We start from the raw sequence: 18866 nt of genomic DNA, 5'->3' as shown, positions 1-18866 counted from the left end.
GTTTTCAGCATATAGGTCTTTCACCTCCTTAGTTAAGTTTATTCCTAGGTATTTTTTTTAAGTACCTTATATTTATTTATTTATGGCTGTGTTGGGTCTTCGTTGTTGCACGCAGGCTTTCTCTAGTTGCGGCGAGCAGGGGCTACTCTTCGTTGCAGTGCGTGGACTTCTCACTGCGATGGCTTCTCTTGTTGCGGAGCACAGGCTCTAGGTGCATGGGCTTCAGTAGTAGTGGCACACGGGCTATAGATCACAGGCTCAGCTAGTTGTGGCGCATGGGCTTAGTTGTTCTGTGGCATGTGGGATCTTCCCAGACCAGGGCTCGAACCTGTATCCCCTGCGTTGGCAGGTGGATTCTTAACCACTGCACCACCAGGGAAGTTCAATTCCTAGGTATTTTTTTGACACAATTTTAAAGAGGACTTTTTTTTAACTTTCCCTTTCTGATATTTCATTGTTAGTGTAAAGAAATCCGAGCACACTATTAATAGAAGAGTTGCTTGAGCAAAGAGAGGGATTTTCTTTGTATGCTTGGGGGGATTGGTAAAATAAACAAACAAATAAATAAAACAATCCCCATCTATGAGGAGCTATATCTCCTGCAAACCACTGAGAAATAAATGTATCCTCAGGTCCTTGGCCCATGTGCAAAAGGGACATAGGTCTCACCAATGCTCTGGCAAAAGTATGGGAAGGAGTAGCTGAATGCCTTGATACAGTCCACCTCAGAAGAGGGAGAGAAGAGAAGACAGCTGCTCTGCTGGTTATACCAACTGAATCCAGAGCCAAGCGGGGGAAGACTACTTGGTCCCCTGCCCAAAAAGCAGGGGCCGTAAGGGTTCACTCACATCCTGGCAGAGGGGTGCATGGGATAGTGGGAAAATCTGGCTCCTTGCCCATTTCTAGTTGCCGAGGAGGGAGGAAGACACAGCTGATAGGGCGCCCTGACCTCAGGCCTGGTCCTGGAAGGCGAGGGGCCAGGGCTCCAACAGAGCATTGTGATGGTGGGGCCCCTCTCCCAATTCCAGAGAGAAAGAAAGGCGTAGTCGGTGGGGGCAGGAAGTGGCTGGCTCCGGGCTGAGAACTGCAGTGGGGGGCGCTTCAGTGGAGTGACAGGGCTGCACAGAGGGGAGACCCATGAAGTCAAAGTCGAACATCAGACCCCACAGAAATGCTGGAGTGTGGTAGGACCTGGCTTTAGAAGAGAACCTAGAAAAACAGCCCATGTGGAGAAGTATGACTGCACAAAATGGGCCTGACTGTGGAGGCAGACTCTGAGAGCCAAAGAGGTAAAGCCCCTTAAATGACAGCAGCTAGGACACCACCCCTGGGGGCCTACTGCAAATGAGCAGATCCCAGAACCTTTTGGATCTCTTTTATCAGAGAGTTAGAAGAGGATGCCCTGAGTGAAGGGAGTCACTGGTGGAGGTGAAACTGAACAGTCCAGGCATAGTAGGACGGGCCTGGCCCAGACATCTGCCCCTGTGGGAAAGGGAAAACAATCCTCCGACAGGTGCAGTGGCACGCACCTGTCTGCCTACCCCCAGGGCCTTCTTTGCCTCCAACCTGAGTCAGGAGGAGGGATCACTGGAGATAGACAGCTGGCCATGCCTGGCAGGGCTCTGGCTCTGCCCTGCAGGGGGTGCCATGACACAGGACAGCCTTGGGCCCAGAGCCGACCTGTTGCTAAATCCAGACTCCTGAGATGCTAGTTACCCTGTGTCTGACTGTAGCCGCAGCTGGCTTTTCTTGGACCCTGCATCATGGCCTGAGAGGGTCTTTGGGGATAAAGGGAACGTGCTGAGCCCACTAGGGCCAAAAGCCACTTGTGGCGGATCTCCAAGGGGATGGGGACTCTTGAGGACTTGGGGTCCTGCTGTCACTTCCCACAGCCTGGGTCTCCCTTCCACTACTCCCCACATCAGAGGAGGTTGACCTAGACAAGTGGTGCTCCTTAAAGACAGGGACACAAAGAGAAGAAAGGGTGGAGGCAAGCCGGCATCTCAGCTGCCTTCTTGGTCCTAGGGCTACTGCTGGGACTATCCGGCCAGACTCCAAGCTCCTCTCTAGCCCACCCCTATCTTGTGAGCTGGACTGTGAAAGCTCCCAAAAGTGGTTTGCTGGCATAAATATAAGGATTAAACAACCTGTGGGGGGGGACTCGTTGCTCACAAACTGTTTTTCATACACTAACTCATTTCAACCTCATAGTAATATGCAAGAAGTATTATGATCCTCTGAGAGGTTAAAGATAATTAACTAGACGGCCAGCTTCCTTGGGCAGAGACCATGTTTCATCGCCAATGCCTGACATAATAAAAGGTGCTCAATCAGTGCGAAAAGAATGAAGAAATGGATGGACTTGTCCCAGGTCACCTAGCAATGAGAGGTGGTGCTGGAAGGGAGCTTCAGCCTCCCAACTCAAACCCGGTTCCCTTCCATTCAAGGTGAGGGCTGGGATGAGAGGGCGCAGAGGACCGCGAGGTGGGGAGGGCGCTGGCTGCACCGACAGCTCAGAATTTGGTAATGGGCCGCTTCTCTGGATACCCTCTAACATATTTAGGGGAAAGCATCGCTCTGAGCTTTCTCCAGTATACTCCCTCAGCTTAGGGGCCCGGGGGCCGGAGAGAGCTCTGCGCGACAAAGTCTGTCACTGAACTCGCATCCGGCTGCTCCCTCTCCGAATCGTCCCGGTGGCCCCCAGGGCCAAGAAGGGCTGACCCCGTGCCTTGCGGGGTGACGGCGTCCCGGTCCGGGAGCAGCCCCGCGGCCGCGCAGCGCCCCCTGGTGCTGGGCAGCGGGGCCCGGGCGGTCCCGCCCGCTGTCCCGCCAGCTACGCCGGCTTCCCGCGACAGCGGCCCGGCGCGGGCTCCCAGGCCGAGGGTGGGATTCGGGGCTGCAGGAGGAGGAGCCGAGCGGGCGCGGAGCCTCCGAGAAACTCGCGGCCTTCGGCGGCTTCCCGGCCCGGGAAGTGAGCCGGGGTCGGGAGGCCGCAAACAGGAAGTCGGGCTGTAACAAAGAGCTCGGCGGGGGGGGGCGGGGAGCCGCGGGACCTCCGGGGCGACGGCAGGTGGAGGGCTGACCCGGGCCAGCGCGTCGCACTTGCCTCTTCCGCCGCCGCTGGGGGTTCCAGGCCCGCCGGGATCCGGCCGTGCCGTGCGCCCTGGGCGCGAGGGAGGGCGCGGCCGCCTGAGGGAGGCCGCTGGGACCTCCCAGGCGCATCCTCTCCCCGGGAAGGGACACTCACAGTTCCCTGAGTGAATCACTTCCATCCCTTACCGGAATGCGGCGGGCCACGTGGGGTGGAGGGCTGGGTTGCCAAACTGCGGACCCGCGGGAGAGGCGGGGAAAGCGTCAAGGAGGGGAGAGCCCTGTGGGTCCCCGTGAGAGGTGGAGCGTCCGCGCGACCTGAGTTTAGTGACCTAGTGGCCTTAACTAGCCCGGGATGGGGGGAGGTAGGAACCACTGTCCTTCTTCTTCTATCCCCTGACCAGTCTGGCCCCGAGGCCGGAGAGGGACCGCTAGCTGAGCCAGCAGCATAAAGGCATTCTTCACAGCCTCTCCCTGCCTGACGCCCCACAGTGATATCCAGGTGGTTACCAGCCAGTGGGCTCTGGAAATGCAGCTGTCCTCAGACCTGGCGGTCACCGTGGGGTCAGACTTGTCCTTTAGACAGGACACTGCTTCCAGGCTAAGGAACTGCTATGCTCTGAATTGTCTTATGAAATACCAGTGCAGATTAAACATGGGTATTTGCTAAGCCAGGGACAGCACTTCACAGTGAGTCTAGAGCTATCATCTGGCCTTGTTTCTGCCAAGCCTAGGACCTCTCCTGTACACCTGCACACTCCATCAGGAAAGTCTTGGGTACCTTACCTATGAGAAGGGGCTGGACCCTCAGGGAGTGACCTGGAAATCCTGGAGAGAGAAGGGCTTCCACTGTGGCCTGTTCACACCCCAAGTGCCTGGCGCAGCTTTTGCATGTCACTAGAGGTGGAACCTGGCACAAGCTACGGGTTGGAGCTGCCCAGACCAAGTCCATGAAGGGATCCCCTCTTTTCCCAGAAAGCTGGCATGGTATCAGAGCCGGTGAGTGGGTTTAGCCAGCCAGCTCCCCTCCAGAGCTCTCTTCTCTGAGGAGCTGGCAGCCTGTGTAGCCCAGCACAGCCTGGTGGTGTGGACGTGCAGGCCCGCGGGTGTCCTACCTGTCCCCCACATGGGAGCCTCGTCATCTCGCCTTCGTGTCCCAGCCCAGTTTCCCCCGCCCCCCAGGGCCCGGGAGCTGCTTTCCTGTTTCATTTTGGGCAGGAAGAGTGAGGTCGTGTTGTTCTTCCCCCTGCTGCCGGCTCAGGCTGTGGGAACGGTTCCCTGAATGCTTTCCTGTTTGATACCCTGTGTGTGCAGTGAGGGGAACAGGGAGCAATGGGTGAGGCGTGGAACGTGTGCACTTGGGTGAGTGTGGATGAGCCTAGGTCTCTTGCTCCCTTGTCTCTGGCATAAGCACCCAGATTAGGGGCGGGCATGCTCTATGTGTCAGCGAGAAAGGAAAAGGGAGGCAAGTAGCGCTGCATATACTTGGACTCCACTGGGGGCATCTGCTGGGTCTGTTTTGCTTTACTGGATGGGCTGAGAGCTGGGAGCATCTGCTCAGCTTTCTGTCGATGGCTCATTTTTTCATCACTTGCTCTCCATGGAGTATTTTTGTGACTGTAGAGAGAAGACTGGGGCACCCTAGGGACCATCTTACGCCTTAGAGGAAGCTAGCCATGAAGTAGAGACTGGAAACTCTCTCAGTAATGCCTCAGCCAGAGAAACCCGGGCTCAGGGAAGCCTCCCTCTTCTTCCTCCTCCCCTCTCTACAGTCTTCAATCAACTCTAGCAGCTCCAGGCAGACCAGGCGCCCAGAGCCAGCTCTCTTGCCCAGCTGCAAGGAGGACAGACCCGAGGCAGATCCCCCTGGCACAAAGACCAGTGCCCTGCCGGGGCTTAAAAATGAGCAGGGTGCCAGTCCATCTAAAACCCTGCAATAGCAGGAGGAAGAGCCCAGATGTCATCATGGTCAGAGACCCCGCTCTCTGACAAGAGAATCCTTTTGAAAAGAGGAAAACAGGCAGGTTTGTCTCCTTCCCCCAAATTCCTGTATCCCCCAGGCTGACTAGGGTGTCCGTAAGCTTTTTCAGACTTGAAGGGAGAAAAGCGGGATAGATTCAGGTTAAGGGGGCATAACCCCCAAGGAATGGTGGGAGCATGAGGGGGAAGGGGGGCTGCAGCCAACCTCAAGCCATAAGACAGAGGAGGCTGGCCCAGGCTGGGGACTAAATGGGTGAGGCCAAATTCCCCAAGAACTAGAAGAGGACAAGGGCCTAGAGCACAGTAGGCCAAGTCCAAGTGCTCCCAGGTGCCAGGGGTGTGGGGGGCAGCCGGCAGCAATATGAGAAGGGGAGTCAGAAGGATTCCCACTCTGCCATCACAAAGACAGGACCCAAGAAATACTAAACTCCTGTACACATCTGTTCCATATTATAAATACACATTATATACAAAATAATGTTATAAAATGTAGAAAGGTCAGTGCTTCTGATTCTTAAATTATCGAAATACTAGACTCCAAAATAAACTACAAAAAAAAAAACAAACAAAATAAAAACTCATATTATTGATTTCTGAAGATCGGCTTCAAGGGTAGTCTGGGGGCAGTAGTGGGTGTGGGCAGAGCCCAGGCTCGAGGCCTTGGGAATGGGCTTGAGGGAGGAAAGGTCCTAGGTGGCGACAGCACCCAATTTCTCCCTCACTGGAATTTCCATCATCACTGCCCTGAGCTCCCCAGTTAGGCCTGTTGCCTCTGGCTGGGAAGAGGGGCAGGCCCTCCACCTATCTGCTCACAGGAGCCCAAGGCACCCAGGGCCAGAGGCTGTGGAAGCCAGGTAAGGCTTACCAGTATCCTTCCCCAGAGAGCCTGGGCCAGGGAGAGGCAGGGATGGTGTTAGGAGTGAGGCCCACGTGCAGCGGCTGGAGGCACGGGCAGAAAATGCTTCTTCCGCTCCTCTCGGGGCGCTCACCTCACCTGCAGGGACACTCCTGCCAAGAGCTGAACCAGATGGTTTCCTGGCCCACAGACGGCCCTGCCCTTACTGGCCTCCTCTCTCCTCTCTGATTTGGACCCAGCTGTCGCCATGGAGCCTGGTCCAAGGCACTTTTGGAAACACAGATACCAGTGGAGGCCACAGCAGCTCCGGGCCCCACGGGGCCACTGCCACTCTCTCTGGAAAATAGGCCAGAGCCCCAAAGGAGCCCTCTGAAGGCCACTGCTGGCAGGGCGGGTCCAAGTGGCACCTCTCCTCTCCTCTGTTCCCCTGGCTGGCGTGGCTGCCAATCTGATGCCAGACAGACACCCAAAGATGTGGAAGGGTACTGCATCTCTTGGCAAGTTCACAGTCTGTCCAGTTCATGCCATTCCCTCTTCCTCCTGAGAGCAGCACGTTGCATATTAAAAAATGTCCCATCCAGGATGCAATGTAAACAATGCAGAAGGAAGGTCCAGCTGCTGGGGCGAAGCTGGGATGTCCTGGGGAGGCTCCTGCCTTATACCTGGGGAGCATGTGGAGAGCACGAAAGTGGGTTACCCTGGGGTACAAGCACTCCCTCCATGGCTGCCCTGGGACTCCCTGAGAGAAGCCAGTGAGGCAGGTGGGGTGAAGAGGAGGTGGGAAAGCCCTCCCAGTCTTCTGCCCCAACACATACACATGCCTGGAAGACAGTGCTCATGAGGTGGGCCAGTGAAGGAAGCCAGTGAGCAAGGGGCAGGAGGGGCACAAGGCAACCACCCTCACCCACCAGCAGCTGGGAAGCAGCACCTGGGAGCTGGCCGGGTGCCATGGCCGCCCAGCCCAGCACTAACACAGCAGGAAGAGACGGGGCTGGCTCACCACCACGGCTCCTGTTTCACACCCTCTGTGGCAACGAGGCCAGCAGGGATCCGAGAGCCACTGAACCCAGCCTGCCAAGGAGGGGTTCCGACCCACCCTTCAGGAGCGGCCCCTAAGGTCAAGAGTAACTGGACCACTTTCTCACCCCCTAAAGGCAGGAGGGAACATGCTAGAAGGGAAGGACAGCCTAGCACTCACCTCTGTGGCAATGACACATTCGTTCCTCTCTTCTGATATCAAACACACAGACTGGTACATGGAGTCCCTGGGGGAGCATATCGCTGATATCCGACACTCTGGCCTTTCACTGAGGGAACACAAGACAGGCCGGTGAGGGAGAGATGAAGAGAGGGCTGGAGGGAGGTGGGGCGCTAACCTGGACCCCGGAGAGCCAAAGGGAACTGGCAGAGGTGACTCTGGGAGAAGACACGGGGACTAGGGATGCCCAGTGCTAGCCTGGCAGGCAGTTAGCTACAGGCCTTAAGAGAGCCACAGGACCCCAACCTTCCCAGAGGGTCTCAGGCCTGGAAAAGGCCAGTTTGCCACCAGAGGCAAGCCATGCCGTGGGAAGATGGGGGTCACAAGTGACACAGTGTGGACACTTGACATTTGTGAATGAATGAATGAGGGAATGGGAAGGAGGGACAAAGGGAGCCTGGCAGAAATCTTGTCGGAGCATCCTCCTGTCAGCAGCAAGAGCCCCTGTTTGCTTAAAAGCTCCCACCTGTCCTGGGGGAGCCCAGGCAGTACTGTGAGGGGGTCCCTGGTGAGCCCTGGGCCTCTGGGTGCCGCTCACCTGTGTATCCGCAGTGGCGCCTTCTCCCCTAAGCTCTTGTCACTGTGGGGATACTTCCCGGGCAGGATCCCCCGCCCCAGGGGTCCTGGGGCCAGATTATAGTCCAATGTGTGGTTCTGTTGTTTGCCACAGTTGGACTTGTCCAGGCCACAGTCCACTTCCAGCTCCTTCTTCTGGTTTGTGTTCTTGAGCTGGGCGGCGGGGATCAGGTTGTCCTTCTGGAAGTCCGACAGGTTGTTCATGGCCTCCCTGCTGCCGTCGTCAGGCCGCCTGAGCCGCAGCTGCCGCACCGCCACTGCCACCATGCACAGTAGCACCAGCAGCACCACCAGTCCCACGCCCAGGGAGACGGCCACCCAGGGGAAGCTGGGGGGCATGCTCATGGGGAACTCGCAGCGGCTGCCCACAAAGCCGTAGGGGCAGTTGCAGACGAAGTTGTCCGGGGGGAGGCTGGCGTAGCAGGTGGCCCCGTTGAAGCAGGGTCCCGAGGCACAGGCGTCAGTGGGCATCCGCACCTCGCAGCGCCGGCCAGAGAAGCCAGCAGGGCAGGTGCATGCGAACCCGTTCTCCAGGTTGCGGCAAGTGCCGCCGTGGACACAAGGGCTGCGAGCACAGTCGCTGATGTGGATTTCACAGTGGGCGCCTGTGAATCCAGGACGGCAGCGGCACATGCGGTTTGGACCTCGGTTCAGGCACTGGCCCCCTGTGGGTACACATGGGCCACAAGTCAGCAACCTCCTTGGACCCCACCCCACTCCCACCCCCCGGTGCAGAGGGTGCCCCATCCCAGGAACCAAGGTCATCCAGGAACTCGGCCAGCATTCACAGATCCCACTACAAAGAGCTCTGCACAAAGAGTCAGGAGACCTGCAGTTGAGGGTGAGCCTGGTCCTCTACGCCTCAGTGGGCTCGTGTATAAGAACTGCCAGCATCTTACAGAGCTTTACAGTAGAATCGAACAGGTATGCTTGGGTTTGAATCTCAGCTGTCTCTCTCTAGCTGGGGATTTGGCACCCGTTGCTTTATTTTATTTCTAAGCCTAATTTCCTCATTTGTTACATTGGAGTAGAATGCTGTCTCCTCTATAGGAGATCTCTGAAGGTTAGGTAAGGTGATGCGTGAAGGCAGGAGCACATGCCTGGTGTACAGTAAATGCTCAGATAGATCTATTATTGTTTCATTTAACCTTCACAACATGAAAGACAGAGGACGGGTTCTATATTTTCCCATTCAGTGATGAAGAAACTGGCTCCGGGGAGTTAACTAAGTGATTAGCCAGAGAGCAGATTCCATCTCAGCCCTTCCAATCCCTCCGCAGCTCCTAAGGCTTCTCTCCTGCACGGTGCTGTCTGCCTGCCTCACAGAGGGTCACCAGAAGGCCAAGGAGACAAAGATAACCAACATGCTTGGTGCCCCCCAAAATGCTGAACATTCCAGACGCCTTATGCTGTGCCAGGCTCACTGTAGGCGTGGGGAGAGGTGAGGCCTCCAGGAGCAGGGCCCTCACCGTGCTAGCCTCTTTCAAGGAGGGACATGAGGCCTCCAAGGTCCCTCTCTCTAGCCCAGGACTTCCTGGGGAGGGTCAGAGGCTGCCCCAGTCAGGTCAGGACATGGGAATAGGAATGGAAGCCAGGCAGGGTGCATACTGCTCCATCTCCAAAGGCCTGCACCCACTGCTAACCTGCTCCTCTTCCAAAGCCACCCAGATGATCAAGCAAGCTCTTCACCATCCGGAGCAGATGGGGATCCGTCTCAGCCTGCCCAGAGTGACAGACAAGGCCTCTCCCCTCTCTTGACCCTCCCTCACCAGAAAGTTCTCTTGGCCCCAGGGCCAGTCCACCAGGTTAGCAAGGCAACAGGACGCACCATTGGCACACGGATTGCTGGTACACCTGTCCACTTTCTTCTCGCAGTTGGAGCCAGTGAAGTTGGGGGGACATTCACAGGCATAGCTGGTCCCCTGGTTGCGCTCCCGACAGGAGCCCCCATTGAAGCAGGGAGAGTCGGCACAACTCAAGGTGCTGTGTTCGCAGTGCAGGCCATAGTAGCCCGGGGGACACAGGCAGCGGTAGCTGTCCTCCTGGTCCTGGAAAGAGAGCAGAAAGGGGCCAAAGTCAGACCCTTGGGGGCAGGGATTCCTGGCAGGGGGCTAGGCCCCACCTGCCCACAATGCCTGCCCATAGGTGCACATCCACTGGCCGCCTGGGGAGGGGATGCCTGGGCATCGCCTGGCCAGAACTCTGCCTTCCTGCATTGGCCTAGGCCTCACCTTACAGCTGCCTCCATTGCGACAGGGGTTGCTGTCACACTCGCTGAGCTCCAGCTCACAGTCCACGCCAGTGTAGCCTGGGCGACAGGTGCAGGTATAGCTCCGCTGCCCACTGTTGGAGCACGTCGCCCCATTCTTGCACGGGGAATGATGGGTGCAGTAGTTGAGATCTGCGGAGACAGGAACCGACCGGCTGAGCAGAGCCAAAGAGTGGTCCCAACCTCCAGGCTCCTGGTGGTGCAAGTTCACTGTCCATGTTTGGCCCAGAGGGTTCAACTCAAAGTCTTCTGGGCCCAAATACCCTTCCTCTTCCCCCAGTGAAATCGGGTATATTGAAGCACCTAGAACCACATCTGAGGCGTACCATCAATCAAAGTTGAAAAAACACAGTTGGACACAGTTAACTGCCCAAAGGTAAGCTCACAAGCACTGCAGCCAGGGGAGAATAAAGGTAAAAAGAGGAGGCACAGCAAGACCACATGTTGAGGAGGAAGTCAGAAAAGGCCTCGTGGAGGAGGGGCAGCTGAGGTAAGCCTGGAAACGGGCTACAATTTTAACAGGTGGAAAGAGTAGAGGGGAGGTGAGAGCCACGATAAGTGGTTGCCAGGCGTTTTTTAAAGCGAAATGCGTTACGAGGGTATTTTGAAATATAAGTATTTGTTTTCTTATTTGGGAAGGACAGGGAGGGAAAACCAGACAGAGCAAATACAGGGACTGTAAGGGCTCTGTTTGAATAAGATGAGTATATGACTGTGTCACCTGGGAGCAAATGTGGGGAGAGGAAAGAGAGAGGGCAGGAACCAGGTGTGTGTGTGTGTGTTTGGGGGGATTGCAGTGGAGTAGAAAGTGACACACACACACACATACGAAGAATACAGGGGCTGAATTCCAAGCCCCTTGTTGCCAGCAAGTCAGGGCCCAGGCAAGTCCTTTCTATCCTGGCAAGCGTCCTGCCCACCCTACCCAGGCCTGTGCTGGTGTCTCCATGGCAGCAGCCACCCCATTTGACCCTGAAAATGGGAGGCACGTGCTGCAGCTGGCTATGAGGATGAAGGAAAAAAGGCCCCCTCCCCCATCATTGGGGCTGGCAGACCCCAGTGCAGCCAGAAGAGTGACCAGCCCCCTGAACACCAGGAAGACAGTGTGGGCTTGGGCAGCTGCCTGGCAAGTGCTACTGGGGGAAACAAGGGAGGCCGGTTCTGCCCCACCGAGAAGGCGGTTAGATGTCACTCCGCCCAGAGGCCCAGCTCACCCACAGCCTCAGGGCAGCCAGTGGGCACACCCCACCAGACAGCTGTTTAGGGGAGAGCTGCTCAAACAGCTCTGGTAGGTAAGCAAACACTTAGGGGGTTAATAGGTAACTACAAGGTAGAAAGAGGAACTGAGCCCGGCATCCCTCTCTCTGGCCTTGCTGGAATTTATGAGTGCAACCTTCAGGCTGCCAACTTGTCACCCTCCTGGCTTCTCCAGCCACCCTTCCTCCCCAGCACCTAAGGAAGAAGGACCCACCATCTCGTTCTAAGCCAGTTGTTAAGATCCTTACAGTCCCAAGCTCCTTGAAGGATAATGGGAAAGCCGACTCAGCAGTCATCGAGTAGGAAGGGTCCAGGTGACAACTCTGTTCCCATGCCCTGCCCAGCTCTCCGTCCCCTCTCTTTGCCCTGACTCACCTTGGTCACAGAATAGGCCTCCCCACCCCTCATCACAAGTGCATTGCCAGGGGGTGCTGCAGGTGCCATGGCGACAGCCGTTGTGGGGGATGCATTCGTTGCACAGGCGGCCCTGCCAGCCTGGGCGGCAGCTGTAGAACAAAAGAGAAGCTGAGGGTGAGGTGAGGGCCTGGACAGGGGACGGCTCCCCCCGTCACCGCTTCCTGTCCACTACTCACATGCACTCTGCTGGCTTGCTGCAGTAGCCATTCTGTTCATGACAGCCCGAGAGACAGACAGCTGAGGAGAGAAGGCGGCACTGGGTGAGGGTGGGATGACAATGACTCTGAAGTCCCACTCTCCCTCTCCTGGCCCTGGGGGTGCCCCCTAGCTCTCCTGGGCTCACTTCCCACTCCTGGCTTCCCAGAGGAGCCATGGATGTCTTAAAGAGAAATGATGGCACAGGGAAGGAGAATCCAGGCTGGATGGAATGCAATTATGGGGTCTTTGTGGGCTTTAGCACCATGGGGAGGAGCACTGAGAAGAGGGAGGGCAGAGTCCAAGCCCATCCTAAGCATCCCCAGCTGTTACTGAGGCCCAGTTAGTGGACAGCCCAGACCCGCTCTCCAAGGGAGGCAGGCTGCAGCCGAAAAGATGCCACTGTGTTTGTTCCGGGGACCCCCCTCCAGGCAGGTGGGAGCTTGGCTGCTTACGCTGTTCGCAGTACTCCCCAGTCCAGCCGGGCAGGCAGGACAGGCTGCCATCTGGCTGGCACACGTAGTGGCCGAAGTGGTCATTGCGCTTCTTGCATAGCCGTGAGCAGCTGTCCCCATAGTAGTTGTCACTGCAGATGACCCGGTAAGAGTAGCGCAGCCTTGTGAGAGGGCTGGTCTGCTCATCCGGTAACCAGTTCTGGCCCACAGCTAGGGAGCCCTGGATGGTGATCTTGCTGATGAGCGCGTCTGGTGGCAAGGCCTCTGAAGGGGCAGAGGGCCAGGTCAAGGAAGGGCAGCCAGTCCCCAAGAGTGCCAGCAACTGCTGGATCAAACCAGTTGTCCAGATGACCCCACCTGCCAGCAAACGCAGGCCAGAGGAACCCAAGTGTCCCACTGCTTAGCTGCTCTGTGTGTGCATGTGCAGAGGGCCTGATACCATTCAAAAAGGGGACAATAGAAGGATGTTAAGATATCCCAATGTTCTGGAGGCAGATAGGCAGGGGAAAGAGGAAAAGAGGTCAAAATGGGGGAGGGGGGAGAGAAAAAAGAAAAAGAAAAGCTCTCCAGGCCTTTGAGGACCCTGGGAGCAAGGGGTCCTCTGGTGCCCATTCAGGGGTTCTGCCCTCAGAGATGGGTAATGCTTTTCTTTTTCCTTTGCAAAGTGAGAATTGTTGTGCTGCTGAAATATCCTTTTCCTCTGTGTCAGAACAACATCCCAAAGCCATTATTCCCTTTCCAAAGGAGCGGAATTCGAGAAAGGTGTAAAATACAGGAAGGGGCCCGTCAGCGGCGCTGGCAGCTTCGGCCTTTCTCACCGCCGTGCTCCCCGCGTTCCCACGCCAAAAATAACCCGCAGGAAACGCAATTGTGCTCAGAGTCCAGGCAGCGGGCGGAATCCGAGCGTCCAGCGCGGGGCGCAGCTCCCGGCCTAGCTAAGCGTCCTGCCCCCCACGCCCCCACCCCGCACTTCCCCCGCCTATTACAGATTAACTCTTTCGGCGCTCCGCCGTGTCGCCCCCCTGTGGCCGCGGAGCGAGCTACTCACCTGGCCGCAGGTCGTCTCCTGGCGCGTGCCAAGCTTCAATGATGAGTGAGAAGGTACCCTGGGAACGGAAAGAAGGGGGCGGGGAAAGACAGAGAGAGCAAGATGAACAGGGGATGGTGGGGGTGCCTTTCGGCAGCCGGTTTAATTAATCTAATTGCAGGATACAGTTACTGCGCCCGGGTCTATGTAACGGGTCTGCACTCAGCATCGAGCGCGAGCTAGGAAGGCGAGACAACCCCGGGTAGGAGGAGAGTTGAGGGATGAGGGAATGTACGCGGGAGTCTTTCTGAGATGGAGCACGCCCCGGGGTTGTAGGTGATGAAAATCGTATCCCTAGCGCTGGGAGAAGATGGAGCGTAGAACGGGGAAGAGAGAGACTGGTGAGAGCGTACAGGAGGGTGAGGTCCCAGGAGAGAGTCGGAAAGAAGGATCAGAAGAGAGTGCCCCCCCTTTTTTGGAGGGGAGCGAGGCAATCTAGGGAGAAGGCTTTGGTCCCAGGGAAACCCCTTCTCTCGGCTTTCGTGACCTCCCCGGGCGCCCAGGCTGTGCTCACCGGCCAGGTGAAATTGAAGGGCAGTTGGAGAGGGTTGCGTCCCCCGCCGCTACTGTCGTCGCCGACGGCGAAGGAGTTGGTGCCCAGCACAGGCGTGGAGACGCTGCCGAAGGTGCAGGGCCCGGGTGAGAAGACCGCCTGGAAGTGCTTAAGGCAGACGCGGAAGAAGGTCCGGCAGCCGGGTTCGCACGGCCGCCCGCTGGCGAGTACGCCGCGCTCGTTGGCAAACTCCTGCAGCTGCAGCTGGAAGACTCCAGAGCCGGCCGCGCGCTATTGCACAGGGACCGAGGGAAGGAAGAAGGAGAGCGGTCAGCTCGGTGGACGCCAGGGGCTCAGGCCCAGGGCACGGTGGGAGGGGGCGGAGGGGGCGCGGGATGTTACCTCCTGCCAAAGTGCCACCAGCAGCAGTAGCGCCCAGCCAGAGGCGCTACGGGTTGCGGCTGCCATTCCCTGGGGCGTCGCTCTCTGCACCCGCCGGTTGTGAACCGTTCCCGCGCGTCCAACCGCCAGAGAGGTCCCTGAAAAGCCAGGCTCCGCTCGGGGTTTTCCTCCCGCCTCTCCTTCTCGCTAGCTCCGCTCCAACTGCCACGGTAGGTAATCCAGGTGAGGGCGGCTGGGTGGCGGCCGCGCTGAGGACGTGTCCTCGGACTAATCCTGGGGCTGTAAGCAGGCTAGTGTCCGGGTACACTGCACTGAGGCGGCTTGAGCTGCAGCTCTTGGCCTCGCGTTCCCAGCCTGCGCTCAGCGCCGCTACTGAAACCTGCGCTCTCGGGAGCTTTCCTTATATATATTGGCTCCTCTCTTCACCCGCCTGTCACTCAGACTCGTGGTCACTCTCCCCTCCCCTCGGGCCTCTAGCTGCTACAGCCCCAGCACCGCCCGGAGGGGGCCTCCGCCCCCGCCTTCCCCCCTCCCAGCCAGCCAGTCAGGCACAGGTCCCCGCCCCTCTGTGCCGCTCTCAGCCCCTGGGTCCCCCAGCTCAGCGCGTGCCGAGGTGACCAGTTCTCCGCAATCGCGTGGATACAGGCCGAGACCCCGGCAGTGGGAGGACAGGGGGAGGGCCAGGGGGAATGGGGCGGGAGGTGAGCGAGTGGTTCCCGGATGGTCGTGGGGGCGGAGACACGGGGGAGTCCCCGTCGGCGGTGTGACCACGGCCGGCGTTAGTTACCTGCAGCCCTGGAGAAGGTAAAAAGAACTTAAGCTCAGAAAGCGAAACCAGTGCTAAAGGACTCCAGTCTCCTTCACCTTCCCGGAACTTCGGGAGCCCTGGCGTCGTCGGCCCCCAACCTGTGAGCGTCCACCCCCCCGCCCCCCCCCCCCGCGCGCAGCAGGGAAGCCAGAGGACGCATTAACCTCTCTGTGGCCACTCCGTGCTAGGCGAGGGACCAAGCATCTAAGACTCGGGGGCTCGGCCCCTCCACCTGGTGGGCATCTCCCTCCCCAGTTATGGGGGGCGTGTCCAGCGCGTGCCTCCTCCCTCTGCCTCCCGCCTGGGCTCCGCGCGTGCCAGTCCCCAGACGCGTGGTACCCGTGCTGGGGGTAGGAGGGCGTGGTCCCCGAGGTAGAAGAAGGGGGGCGCGTCCTCAGCTGTATGGTAATAAGGGTCTGGCCCCGCCTTCAGCGCCTCTCCTCACCTGGGTTTAGCCTCAGCTCCAGAGCCCACCTTCACCCCCCAACAGCCTCAAGCCTCGGCCCGCGTCCTGTCGCTCCGTTGGAGCAGGGAGGAACTCTCCTGACTGCAGAGTTGGCTCGAGCCACCAGAGAGTCCAGGGGCTGAGGCCGGGCAGACCCGGGTCCTCTCCTCATAGGGCAAAATGTAGGGTGGAACTGGAAGCGCGCGGACTCGTATGGGTTTCAGGCGGCTTCACCCGTCTCGCCTTCTCGGCTCCCCCGGGTGGCCCCACTTCTCCGAGCGGCGGCAGTGCAGCTGCTTTCCCGGAACCGGCGTGATCCCCGGAGGCTTTCGACCGGGGAGGGCCGGCTTCTCTCAGTGTCGGGGGGTGCAGAGGAGCGGTCTCTCTCCGCGACGCTGAGGGCGGCGGGGGCCTTGTGGCTTCAGCTGTCAGCCCACCCGCACAGCGATGGCTGTCGTCGGGCGATAAGATCGGCGCTGGGGGGAGCAGGGACGCGGCGCGGGCCCGGGGGAGTCTTGCGGGGGGCGGGGGGCACGGCTCGGAGCCCAACAGCTGCCTAGGCCGAGCATGGTCTGATTTTTTTTTTTTTAACTTGGTGGTGGTGAAGGATTGAGGGAGAAGCATGAGAAACAAGAGGTTGGGAGCGTGGGTTGGGGGAGGGGTGAGGTGAGGAGACGGGCTCCGGGGTCCCCCACGCACGGCCACCCCTCCCAGCCACCATCTGGCGCGAACGGGTTGGCGTGGGGAACCGAGGTGGGGCGGGGGCCGGCAGATGGGCCCAGGCTGCGCTCCAGAGTTAATGTAGGTTATGGACAGGCGGAGTCCCCAGGCCCGAGGGAGGAGGAGCCCAGGACTTGCCTCCCAGCGATCCTGACCAGTGGGTTCTCTGCCCATTCTCTACGGATCCCTTAGTCCTGCCTAGGGTGCCAAAGAGTGCCCCTCGCTTTCCTCTGAGCTGGCATCCAGCCCTACCTAGTTATGTCCGCTTCCACCCCCAAATCCTGGCCTGGGAGTTCATAAAAAACTCGCTCCTTTTCTGGATCTGGCTCTTGCCTGACCCTCAAGGGAGACATCCAGTCCCACAGGAGACATTTCGTTCAGTATTGGTAGATCTGGAACACTCTATCCCTCACACACATCCGGACTGATGTGCCCAAAAGCACTTTGCAAACAGTCAAGGACCAAACAAAAGTATCATCATTACCCTCAGAGTCAAGAATTCTTGAAAGGGATCCCAGAGATAGAAATCCTCTGACCTGTAGGGGGAAAGGGTTAAATTCTCTTCACCATCAAAAGGCATTCCTGAAGCACCTGTTTGCTATGCAGTGCTGTCCCAGAAGTTCATTTACTCCCCTAGGACTCTAGGACACCGCCCTTGGCCCTGAATACCCACTAGCGCTCCAACCCGCTGGGGTCCAGCTTTGCCCACATTTGCTGAGCAGGAGAGGGTCGCTTTGCAGGCAGGGAATAGAAATGCGGAGTCTCCACAACTGGGGCTCCTCCACTTTTCTCCCACTCGTGACTTGTGGAAGGAAAGACCCAACACGTGTCCTGGGGGCCCCCAGGAACATGAGGCTGTGAGGCTATCAGAGGCCGCAAATCACGGTGGGATTGGACCCACGTGGACGTCTGACGAACCTACGCCTCCGCAGACGCTCGGCCACGCCCTGGAGAGGGGGCATGATTGCAAGGTCCCACCAACCTGGGCTTCCCCGGACTGACTGTGGGCCCTCTGATGGTCCACAGATCCTCATCCCCACGAGCACCCGCAACACTGCCCAGCGTCTGGAGCCACAGGGTCGAGGCCTGGCTTCAGGCAGGCCCACAGCCTCCGCCCCAGGGGCCTTCGGCTCCGGCCGTCCTCTCCGTTTGGCCGCTGCATACAGCCCCCCAGCAGGCAGAACCCGCACCTGGGGCCCGGAGGCGCAAAGGTGGTCTCGCAGCCTGGCACCCGAGCTGACCCCTGGTGATTAGGGTGCGACTCGGGCCGAGCAGAGCCTCGGGGCCCCTCCCCCACTTGGTAGCCTACGCGCCCTCCCCAGGGCTGCCGTCGCATCTTCCCGGCCTCCAGCGCTATTTTGCACCCCGACCCCCGGGACAGCGTTCTCCGCGGGACGAACTGCACCCAGGTAGGAGCGCGATAGGGGCCGGGCTACAGCGCCCGCCGGGCAGGCCAAGGGAGGGGGAGCTAGCCTGGCTAGGGCGGGGCGCTTAAGCCTTGAGGGGCGCCGCTGCGGTCGCTGCGGGGAAGGGGCCACGTGCAGGGAGCGGCGGCCGGGGAGCTGCACAGAAGGCGGGGAGATTTGCAAACTGTTGCTGCCACATGGCTGCTCCATTCGATCCATTCACATTGAAATGAGGACGGCGCGTGCCTCATCTGCCGCAGGGCGCTGCCACGCGTCAGCCCGGCCCGCCGCATGCCAACTGGGGCAGTGGGGCTGGCAGGGCCTGGCAGCCGTGGGGGCGCAGCCCGGGCCCTGAGGCCAGGCGAGGGCGGGCGGGGGAGGGGGGCGGCGCGCAGCGAGCTACCCTAGCCGCTCGGGCTCCACAGCTTCGCGGACCTTGGCCCTGCAGTTGGGAGCGAGCCGACGTGAAAGGACCAGGGACCGACAGGTTTCGGAGGGGGGGGCCAGGATCGATGCCGTCGCTCCCCGCAGATGCGCCCCAGCAGCGCTACTCTCCATCTGCCGCTGCTCGCACCTGCCGGTCAATAAATCGATTTTACAATTTAATGCAGCAGCTTCCCGCCCGCCTGGGACAGATGCCGCCGCAGAACCACCTCCGCCCTCGCCCCTCCCCTCGAGGGGCGCCAGCGGTTAGGGCCGGGATTCCCGGTCGGCAGGCGGCGCCCCGCTGGGCCGCGTTCACCTCTCTCTGGAGGCCTTACAAGGAACTGCCTGCTCTGGGTCTTTCCCGCGGGACAGAGTGGGTTCCCCATAGGACAGGCCTGAGGCTGGTGGAGGAGAGAGGAAGATGATGACTTGGTGGTGGCCTTGAAGACTCATTTGGGGGCTTCACAGGGGGAACAGAATGCAGTGGCTGATGATAAGATGTGAGAGCCCCTGTGAGAAGGAGGAAGGGGTAGCACCTGGGGCATTGGCGCTGATAGCCACTGAGTTGTGAAGAATCTCCGCGAGGCAGCCCAGGAGGGTTGAGATGGAATGGGGCCTCTCCCCACCCTCTGCTTGAGTCGAGTGAATAAGCATGACATAAACCTGGCTCTTGGCACTTCCCAACCCTAGGGTCTTGGACTTGTAATTTAACTATAGCTCTACACC

At 59.0% G+C, this 18866-nt stretch overlaps 1 protein-coding gene across 1 annotated transcript; it reads right to left on the bottom strand.

Moving 5' to 3' along the window:
* Window positions 1–5572: 5572 nt before the first annotated feature.
* DLL4 (delta like canonical Notch ligand 4) lies at window positions 5573–14401 on the bottom strand (the record flags this gene model as incomplete). Its single annotated transcript, XM_082649073.1, has 11 exons — window positions 5573–6588; window positions 7125–7233; window positions 7723–8425; window positions 9589–9808; window positions 9992–10161; window positions 11662–11792; window positions 11880–11940; window positions 12354–12617; window positions 13402–13459; window positions 13955–14224; window positions 14336–14401. The coding sequence occupies 11 exons, from the start codon at window positions 14399–14401 to the stop codon at window positions 6583–6585; spliced, it is 2058 nt and encodes a 685-aa protein (XP_082505199.1). The 3' UTR covers window positions 5573–6582.
* Between the last annotated feature and the right edge of the window lie 4465 nt (window positions 14402–18866).

Source organism: Grampus griseus, assembly GCF_964374135.1.
Source record: "Grampus griseus genome assembly, chromosome: 2".
NCBI classification, from domain to species: Eukaryota; Metazoa; Chordata; class Mammalia; order Artiodactyla; family Delphinidae; genus Grampus; species Grampus griseus.
The sequence above is the reverse complement of the archived record's forward strand: the minus strand, read 5'-3'. Positions and strand labels throughout refer to the sequence as shown.